Source organism: Poeciliopsis prolifica, unplaced genomic scaffold (assembly GCF_027474105.1).
Source record: "Poeciliopsis prolifica strain line A6 unplaced genomic scaffold, Auburn_PproV2 SCAFFOLD016, whole genome shotgun sequence".
NCBI lineage: Eukaryota > Metazoa > Chordata > Actinopteri > Cyprinodontiformes > Poeciliidae > Poeciliopsis > Poeciliopsis prolifica.
This window is the reverse complement of record NW_026562391.1, coordinates 1,099,383-1,110,000: the sequence shown is the minus strand read 5'-3', so window position 1 is coordinate 1,110,000 and position 10,618 is coordinate 1,099,383. Positions and strand designations below refer to the sequence as shown.

Below are 10,618 nucleotides of genomic sequence, written 5' to 3'. Positions count from 1 at the left end.
CCTCCAAACTAAATATTTAGCTTAAGTACTTTATAAACAAATTATTTAGTTTGGAGCTAAATATTTAGTCTTCAAACTTAATATTCATAAAACAAGCTAAAAATGTAGTTTATGTTTTATAAACTAAATTATTCAGTTTTCAAATTTAATATTTAGCTCAGATCAAAATATTTTGTCAACAAGCTAAGTATTTAGCACCAAACTAAATATTTAACTTGCCAACTTAATACTTTAAAAACTTAATATTTAGTATGAAGCTAAATGTTTAGCTTGCCAATTTAATATTTGGTTTGGAACCTCAACATTTATAAATGGATGAATAAAATTTTGAAAACATGATTTAGAAAAATTAAACCTTTTTTTCATAATGAAAATTAGCAGTAAAAATTGTTACTGGTCATTTCTGTTGTGTCTAACAAAGTCACTCTATACCAACAAGCCTTACAACATTGCTATCGCATGATCAAATTTAATTATCTTTTGTATCATAATTGTTAAAAAAAATTGACTGTTTTTTTTTCCCACAATCGCTGTAAATGCCAAGACAACGGAACATGTAATCCTGTGAGTTTGATTATATTCAGAACTTTGAAAACGGTACCAAGATCATAACCACTACAACCAAAAACATTAGTTTTGTGGAAAGTTATTTTCTCTAAAGGTAAATACTCTGAAGGTTTGGCTTTGTGTGGATTTATCTGAGGGCTTCTCTTCCATATCTTTTTAAGATCATTTTCTAAGATAACAGCTTGAAACATGAACACATTTTTCAAGCCTGGTTAAAAAGTTTATTCACTTTTAATATCAGTTCTTACTACGAGCTGTTCGCTGGATTAACTCATGAATTCATTTCTATAAAACATTGTAGTTTGTTAAACAGAGAAAATCTGAGCCTTTCATAAGCCCAAAAAGTTGATAATGGAGGGGCATTATTCCATAATCTACATATAAAAACATATAAACATGTTACTGTTAAATAGGCTGTTGATGCCTCTTGGAAGGCATTTAAAGAGAACTGTTCTCAAAAGAGTTCAACTTAAAACCTATCTGCTCTACAAGCACAGAATGGAGTGCTTGTAAATATGTTTTACTTAAAAAAGATCTGGAAATATTTATGAATATTTTACAGAATTGGTTTGTATGATTCATCAACTAATATCATATGATAATGTCATAAAAGTCAAATTAGCTTGATTTTTTTGGGGGGGGGGCTGTTTTCTAAAGGCAGCATCTTTTGGTGTTCTTGATATGAAGCACACCCACCTGGCAAGTTCTTTAATCAAACTGGGACTTTTTTTTTTGTTACACTATTCAGATCTAGTTTGATTTCATTTTTCCCTCCCTCTCCTCCCGAGTCTCTCTTTCTGTTCACCCTACTTTCTCACTTTCCCATATTTGCTTGTGTTACGCTCACAGCCATTGTTCGCCAACTTCTGACTTTTGCTTTGAGTTTTTGCTCGTACGCAGCATCTGACTGTATGTCCTCCGTGCGTGTGTGTGTGTGTGTGCGTGTGTGTTGGGTGGAATGGGGGTTTGCATTCAGCGATGTGTGTCCATCTGCGTTGCATCTCTGCTCATTGATTCGACTAAAGCATGGACTATGTTGGCGGTGTGCCGGCATGTCGTCGTTCTTGCATGAGTTTCACAGCAGACGGGCGCAGTGGGAGACGAAGGGGGAGAAGCTTGTCAGCCAAGACTGTGTGGTCATACTGCAGCTGTAGCTTGCAGAGTCGATGAAAGGGGATGATGCATGATTTTTGTTTCATTTAACCTTTACCTGCCAAGGTTAGACCCATTGAGGTCAAAGATCTCTGTTATAAAGGAGACCTGGTTTCATTTACCGATGAAGATGTCCAGTGAGTTCTAGAGTAGAATAGTGAGAGGACCCCGGATGGTTATAAATCTCAACGCCCCACGGTGTACACCATCTTCCATGCAGCGAAGCGTTCATATAATCTGCATTGGCACATCCCGCTAATTTCTGAATTAATCATTCAAGAATTAATCAAGTCTTGAAGGAGTTATTGCGGATAGCGATGGCTGTTGGCAGAAAATGAAAACTAGGACTACTGAACATTATATAACCTCTGTTTTTAGGTCAATTAAATTAGATAGTTGTATAGTTTTGGAAGAAAAAACGTCTTTCTTGATCAAACAGACAAGTTGCCAAGACCGACCTCAAAACAAAAAGCTTTTATTCTGAAATAAAAGTGCCAGAAAAGGCAGGTATGTCACATCGTGCCATCGTACTCGCGGCTGTTTTAAGTGTGCATGTACACCGGGACATAGACAGCTTCCTTCAACATGACAGCAGCTTTAGTTCATGTTTGTTCCTCTGCATGTTGTAACATGTTGTAACTGTAACTTGTCTTTCTTTGCTGTGAAAAGGTTTGCAAAAGCTTAAAACTGCTGAATGACCGTGACTCTTCACTTCCTTGGTCATGCTCGGCGTAAACCTCAGCGCAAACATTTTTGAGGCCTTCTGCACAAAGTGCATGATGGTAGAGCAGTAGTGTTTTGTATTTCTTGGTGCCCGGACATGAGCGCGTCGCTGGCTTTGCAGAGTTGAGGCTGTAAAATTAAAGATGTCATCTAAAACGAAGACATTTAAATAACAACTTTAACTTCAGCCTTGTACTGACTTATTGACAAACTACACTTATTACTGTAACGTTTTCTCAATAAAGTCAACTAAAGAAAAGGTTATTGTGTTTTTATGATTATTCATCTAAATGTAAAAAGTAAAAATGAGTGTCCTTTGAAAATACCACTTTTTCTAAGTCTATCTGATGAGAATGGCTTTCTTTGAGTTTGTGGTGGCTGTCAGGAAGTACAACAATCCTCTGTGATGTGCATGTGAGGCATGGGGGGGTTTTTCTCGTCCTCTTGCTTGTTCTCTGCCTCTTTCTGTCCTGTCTGTCGGTGAATGTCTCTGTTCGCTTCATTCCTTCATGCTTTGTGAAAATGTGGGATGATTTCCCTCATACATTTTGTTTCGATTGTTTTCGGATTCCAGGCATGAGTAACGAGCAAGTGTTGCGGTAAAAGAGTTAGAGGAGATTTATCATTTGAAACGAGTCGTTAGGTAGAAGCTGAGGAGTAATAAATCCAGTTCTAGGTAACCAACGCACACCGAAATTGCAGCAACACAATTATAATACAGATAGACGTCTAACACGTTCGTCACGAACAAGTCCTCACTTTCGCAACTGAGAATAAACTCCAGCTTTCAAGAGGAAATAACTTGCTTACCTCTCCCCTCTCCTTTGTGTGTCTCTTGCTCCCGTCATCGTCACAAATCTCCCGCCCTCATCTTCCTTTGTCTCTCAAGACCATCACCGACAACAGCCCAATGCGTCGCTCTACCTCCAGTCTGGTCCACGGGCGTTCAGGTCGCGGCGTGAGGCTGGACGACTACTCTCTGGAGAGGGTGGTGTCCGAGGAGGGGAGACACAGCGGCGGGCGCAGGCACAGGGACCGAAGTCATCGCACTTCGCAGCGATCGCTGACCAGATACACAGACGCCGACACAGGTGACTCGGTTGACCGCTCCTATTTTTAATTGAAGGATTAGCCGACGTTAAATGAGTCATACTGTGTCTGTTTTTTTCTTGTTTTTTTCAGCTGTAGAAAATGGGACATTAATCTTTTTGCAAAGCCTTTCAAAGTGAAAAATGACAAGGCAGCAAAACTCTGAACATGTTGAATATCAACTATTATCCTTAAGTAGTAAATGTGCAACTGCAGGATTTGCTATGATAAATCATTTCAGTTACAAAATTCCTGCAGGAGAACCGAAACACTTCCAACATTTCCACATCTTGTCTCAACACAATCACCAACTTCCATGTATTTCACAGGGACTGGCATGAACTAGTATATAATTTTAATCATTTGTGAAAGAAAAATTACACGATTCAAATTTTTTCACATTGAAGTGCACCGATAAATTGGACTGGATTTCCTTAATTTTGGGAGATTGGGAATCGGACGAAACTTTCAAGAAAAACAGACCTTATTTAACTCCAGAAATGTCTGAGAATTAGACAAAATATAACATTGTGGTTGTTAGATTTAGCATTTTTATGACTTTGTTTAAATATTTAGCAAATTTTTAGTGACTTTGATGCTATTTTTAGCAGCAAAATAATTTGTGTCCGTCAAACCCAGAATCAGCAGGTCAGACTTTGCACAGTGGCCCTCTAACAAAACCGTGTGGTTTGCCTTTATATTCAGTTTCTTGACTCAGATACCAAAAACATAGAAGACCAAGGAACACAGCAAGGAAAAGGTTGTGGGCAATATTTAAACAAAGACCACATCAGTATTTATATGAGGTCATTAGGTCCTGCGAAATTAATTTACATGGCTGAAATGTTTTATTCTTATAGTTGTAGAACTGGTGAATAATAATCCTCTAATAAGCTTGGTGGACATCCTGGGAGATTATAAAAGCTGGAACAGTTTTCTTTGAAATCCACTCGACTTCCTATTCCTCATGGATTTTTTTTTCCAGTGTTACTTTTATGTGTTTGTGCTTTAAAGTCTATCATCTTCCTTCTGTGAAACAGAAACCATGATCTTCTGTAAGCGCATCAAGAATCTTTCTTCTGTGACTGGTGCCTGAACTGAAAGCTTTTGTAACCTTCATGTCTGACTTTGACAGGTATCCTATCTATTTCATGTCTAGGTCTGGGTACAGACCTCAGCACCACCACACAGTCAGGCGACCTGCCTCCCAAGGAGCGTGAGCGGGACCGCGGGCGCACCAAGGACCGGCGTCATCACCACCACCATCACCGCCATCACAGCTCGATGGACAAGGAGCGCTATGATCGCCATGACTACCCACATAGGCAACCCCAGGACCGCCACTGGTCCCGGTCCCCCAGCGAAGGGCCAGACGGGAGAGGTCACAGACAGGTGAGCTCTAAGGTCACCAAGATTTAGCAGAAGTTTACCAAAAACAGTCCCAAATAGTTTGTCTGCTAAATTCCCACTCTTGTGAAATATCTTGTTTGTTTGTTTTTTTAATTGACAGAGTTCAATTTAATATACATTATGCTTTCTATTGTCCTCATTATTTTACCAAACCTCGTCTTATGGTAGGTGTTTGTTAGCTCTTTTGTTTTTCTCACCTGGTGAACCTGTAGACTCAGACACAAAGCATTTGTTACGTTTCCTGGTTGTGTTGTTTGCTTTGACAAACCAAACCCTTTGAGCAACCTGTTTACCTCCTGTTTACCGTGATGACGCTGCACCGAGAACCGCTGAAGGACACAACCTCTGAAGAAGACACTTTCTCCTTCACAAAATAGAAACAAAAATTGAGTGGCAAGACATTTTAGCAGTTGGAGGATTTCTCGTTTGTTTTTGGGAAATGTCCACCAGCTATTTCTCCTGCTAGCGTTAGACACGTGCGTTCCTTCATGTTGTATTTACCCAGAATGCCTTGCACAATAGTCCCATCCTACTTTTGGAGTTGTATCTAGTCCACTTGATACAACTCCAATCCATATATGCATTCATACCGCACTGGAGTTAAACCGAACCGAGACATTTAGGCAGACCAGAGTTAGCTATTTTTGTTCACACCTTCCCAAATGAACTAGAGTTTGATTAAAGCGGACTAAACAGGGCTGGTGTGAAGTTGAATAAAATACTAAGACTTTAGGAATGTAACACTACGTCCAGGTTGTACACCCATTTGTGATTGACTCTAGCTACATTTTGTAGCTGTGTTACGAACTGTTCTCTGACCGCTTCCCTCAGATTCTTAAATTCCTGCCCCTAAATCTATGACTCCCAGTTGTCCCATAATCCACGTTCAAAAGTGTCTTGCAACACAAAGGCTGTTTTGGTTGGACAGGAGAAATCAGTCCTCAGAACTTACCCATGTTTTCTCTGTAGATGATCATCAGTGTAAGAATCATTTCCATGACCTTACTTATGGATTTCATTTCATGTGTTTTTATGTTTTTTAAATTCTTAACCCTAACCCCTCTTTTCTGCAATCTCATGTTGTTTATTGCCTCCAATTTCATTGATGTTTTATCAAATTTTCTGTCTATCTTAGTCTAGTCCAATCTATCTCTTTTTATCTCTTTGTGTCCATTGCTGTGTTCTGTCGCTGTGCTGTGTTTTGATTTTCCTTGTTCACATTTTGCTGTAGGGGAGTAGTTCGGTCAGTGGCAGCCCGGTCCCCTCCACCTCGGGGACCAGCACTCCACGGAGAGGCCGCCGCCAGCTGCCACAGACTCCTGCTGTCCCACGCCCGCATGTCACCTACTCCCCCGCCGTCCGAAAGCCCCTGTACGGCCCCCCGGGCCCGGGTCGTTTGCGCTCCCCCTCCCCTCGACACTTCTCTCCGCCGGACCACGACCGGGGCTACCACCACCGGCCCCCGTCACGTCACGCCTCCCCCCACCACGGCGGCTCCTCGTCCAGGCACGGCTCGCCGCGCTCGCCTCGGCACCAGTCGCCACACTCGCCGCTCCACGGATCGCCTCGGTCTCCGCACCGGAACCGCTGGAGCGGCCCCCCGCCGGGGGACAGCCTGGAGGGTGACGGGCCCTTCTACGAGAGGGATTACGAATATGAGCGGCATCATGAGCCTCCCGCCTACGAGCAGAGCCTCTCCCATGGCAACCCTCATCCGCATGGTGGAAACCCTCACCCGCACCCACGCTCACCAAGGACTGCTCGTCACGGGCCCCCGCCGCCCCCTCACCCGCATCCACGTAGGGTTCCTAATGGTTACCGTTCATCCTCACCTTCCCCGCATAGGAGGGGACCGCCAGGGGCACCGCACCCTCACCACAGGCCTCCCCATGCCAGAGGGCCCCGCAAGGGCCTACATGAACCTTACAGTGAGACGGACGAGGATGACTGGTGCTAGCGACGGCATGAGATGCAGACAGCAGAAGATGATAAGAACCCATCACCTCCAGTGCTCTGGCACATTTGTAAACTTTGAACTATGTGATGGTAAAGTTTTGGAGAGCCCCTCTGCTCCCCCTTCAGACTCAAAAAAAAACAATGCACGGGTGGAGGTAGAGGGGCAGTGGTGCTGCTAGGAGCCTTTTACACATTTTGCAGAAAAATCTAATCTTTGACAAAGCAGCACGTGGTTATGCTAATCTCGAGAAAGTCCGGAGAACTTAGTAGGCAATGCAGGGCACAGGTTAACCTCTGGCTCTCAGAACTACAGTTCCCAAGACCAGCCGACACCATCGAGGTCTCGGCTGAAAGGGAAAAGAGAGTCGAGGGAACAGAGATCCAAGGAGGAGCATGGGGTTCTAAAGCAATGTGACGGGATGGTTTCAAGGCCTAACAGGCACTTTGCTCCGACTGGCACCTGACTGCTTAGGTGTGTGCAAGCTCTCACTGGCCGGACTACTTCAGAAAACAGAAAATAAACTGAAGTGAGGAGTACACCGCTTAGACTCTGCTCTAAAACAGACACGTTTAGAGAGAAAAAAAATGATGTAATAAAAAGCCAGGATCCCCCTCACTAACCCTTACATGCCAAGCTATGCCTCCAGATAATGAAACTTGAACAATGAAGAAGACAGAGAAACTTTACATGACAGTGACAATTAAAAAAATAAAATGAAATAAATAAATAAAGGGAGTACTTTTCCTTAATCTTTATGATCTCTCTCTGTGTCCAAGGGGACAGAACCTAGGAAGCTCCGCCTATACTGCAAAACCCAGCCAATCACAGCGCTGGCTGATGATATTCGATGAGTTTTATCATCTCTGTTTACTGTTACGGACTCACTTGATGGGGGATGGAACTGCTGCGACATCACTTCCTGTCCAGATGGCGGCGGATGCAAAGTGGTGACGCCCAACGTTGGCTTCACTTCCTGGAAAAGACGCACCGGGAGGACGGGCCCAGGTTACTGGAGAAGGGGACTGGTCACTCTGTCAATCCTTTCCCTTATCTATTGATCAACCCAGCATACAGAGAAACGGGGACCTGACAGGAAATGACATCACAGATGTTGGCAGGTGGCAAGAAGACAAGAAAGAGGGGATGGGGGAAAAAAAAGAAAAACCAGACTAATTTCTTCAGTATTTCTTCTGTCGATTACTACTTCTTGTTCTTCTTCGGACATTCGGAGCTTGGTTCTTCTGTTGCATTCGCTCAGCCTCCTTTGATCTTTTTCAGAGTTCAAAAATCGATGGAAACCTGCATGATTGATATAATCCATACTAGAGAGGAAATCTAAGCGGTGCGGGTGGGAGTGGGACCAGGGGGGCTTTATAGGAAACTTTAACTTTTAGGTTCACAATAGAAGTTGTCTTTTCAGACTCTCTCTCTCACTTTTTTTGTCTGATTCAAAAGTCGAGTCATTTTTTTAAAGATTCGTTTTTTGTTTGTTTTTTGTTTTCGTTTTACCTGACAGATTTTAACAAACAGGTTTTCCACTTGTCTCAGTTTTCTGTTGAAAACTCAGCTTCAGCAACCAGGCAAAGAGACGAGCAAAAGAAAGCAAAACGTTTACAGGGTCGTGCAGGTGTCCTGTCTTTGGAGAAACACACTTTTAAGAGAGAGAGAGAGCGGACAAAAGGGAACTTCTACCACATTTAAGTTGCTATTGTTGATGATAACAGAACTTAATAATGATTTCATTTCATTAATGTCAATGCAAATGAGTGACAATGATGATACTGGTGACGATTGACTGAATGTTAGAACCGTTGATGTAGACTTGCTGTCATGTTGATTGGAGTTCAGATATGCCGTGTTCATCTATTTTTTTTTTCCATCCCTTATGTTGGTATCCCGTGCTTAGTGATGTCTACAAGGTTCCCAATAACCTTCGTGCAATATTTTATTATTTTTTTGGGGAAATGATGGTTTTACGAGTTGCGTGTTGTAACACAGCTCTAAGCGAAGATGCATTCTCTCTCCAGGATAGTGGAGGGCAGAGGTCAGGGGAGCCTCAGTACCTGTCCTGCAGCGACCCGTAGGGTCTCATCAAGCCAACCCAAAGATCAGTAATGTGTAGAATGAAGGAGTACAACATATTGAGAATGTGAAAGCTGATTTTACATGTTTCTTCTTCTTCTAAGGTTGACATCATCCAACTTATTGCCAAAAAAAAAAAATCTATGAATCTCAAATCTTTTTTTGTTTGTTTGTTTTTAGGTCTATAGTTTAACAGTGGGGTTAGTTGCCAGCACTGAAAGCACAGCATTGGTGGTACAGGGTTGGTGTCAGTCAGCGTTTCGGCCACTAGAGGGCGGTAATCGCCACTGTTTTTCCCCTTCCACTGGACGGGGACTTTTTGGCCACATCCTGATTTCTCGCCGTCCTGCGGTTGACTTTCCACTTTCTATAAAAGTTGTAATAACCATAAATCCGATTCTTCGTTAGGAAACACGGATACGCCCTGAGAGCTGCCGGATCTTTTCATTCGTCATTCCATTTTCCCTGCTGCCCTTCCTGCGGCCCTTTCCGTGAAGTTCAGTGACTTTGTAGCAAGTCGGAATCTTTCGCTGCCAAAACAAAAAACATTTAAAAATGCTTCAGCAACCAACTTATTTTTTCCCATCTAGCTTTTTTGTCGTTTGCTGTTCGTTTAGCTTTTTAAAGACTAACATTTCACCACAGAAGAGAAATAAATACCTTGGAATAATATTTTAACCCCTTATGTTATGAGGGATGACAGTTATTGAATGATCAATAATTCTAGACTAAAAGAATAAGAGCATAGATAGACTTAGTTTATTACCTGAAGATGAATATAGATGTAATGTTCTAGATGTAGTTATAGATAAAACACAAAGTACAAATAGAATTTTAGATGTTTATTTATTTTGCGTACTAATGCTACATTTTCCACGCAAATTGCGAAAATCCGAGACAAACCGCATCACAGACACATTTTGACTCTATGCAGACCTTCTTTACATCTCCAGAGAGGAACCTGCAGCGCTGCAAAAACAAATCCATCAAACAGGAATCAGCACGTAAGAGATGACGTAAAGATCGACACCACGTTTTCACCTCGTCACGCTGCGTCGCATCCACAGTGAGGTTTACTTTTCACGTACCTCTGTTCCTGCTCCTTTTTTTTTTCCCGTGGCTCATCCGTTCTCCCTGATTCATATTTCTCTGCTTTGGCGAGATTATTTGCCTCCCAGCCGTGACTTTTTTGAGCTTAGCATGGTGAATCGGATTGGGGACGGGGCTTATGTTTTGGCAGTTCGTTGGAAGTGGAGGGGTGCTTGCCATAAAACCTTCTGTCCTCACCATCTAAGAAGTTACAGCAGGTGAGGATTGTTCTCCAAAGCCCCCTACAGAGCCACAGTGCCTTCTGTATCTGAGTCACATTCATCACCCCCCATGAGCCCCGCCCTCCTGCCCAGTCACAGTTGCTCTCGTCCGTGACCCCTCGCCCCCTCCTTGTGCAGTCGACGTGATCAACCACGCTACGCCTTAAGATCAGATCTCACCGGCTCCCATGCTAGCATTCAAAACGGGGAGTGTGACGATTTTGAGACTGGGCCACGGTCAGGAAGCAAGTCGATGGACTAGGCTAGATGCACATTCAGAATGGGCTGAACTATTTAATATTTCCCATTCAGGCACTCAGTTTTGTAA

At 42.8% G+C, this 10,618-nt stretch overlaps 1 protein-coding gene across 17 annotated transcripts in view; it reads left to right on the top strand.

The window, feature by feature from the left end:
* Nucleotides 1–6,995, top strand: part of cacna1ab (calcium channel, voltage-dependent, P/Q type, alpha 1A subunit, b) — a 130,102-nt gene extending 123,107 nt beyond the window's left edge. For 12 of the 17 annotated variants that reach the window (XM_055041318.1, XM_055041319.1, XM_055041317.1 and 9 more), the window contains 3 exons: nucleotides 3,332–3,533; nucleotides 4,667–4,923; nucleotides 6,173–6,995. In XM_055041318.1, the coding sequence (XP_054897293.1) occupies nucleotides 3,332–3,533; nucleotides 4,667–4,923; nucleotides 6,173–6,898 (1,185 nt within the window). In that variant the 3' untranslated portion in view covers nucleotides 6,899–6,995. The remainder of the gene's footprint in view (nucleotides 1–3,331; nucleotides 3,534–4,666; nucleotides 4,924–6,172) is intronic. The other 5 variants (XM_055041332.1, XM_055041333.1, XM_055041331.1 and 2 more) reach the window with 1 other exon arrangement.
* Nucleotides 6,996–10,618: the final 3,623 nt, after the last annotated feature.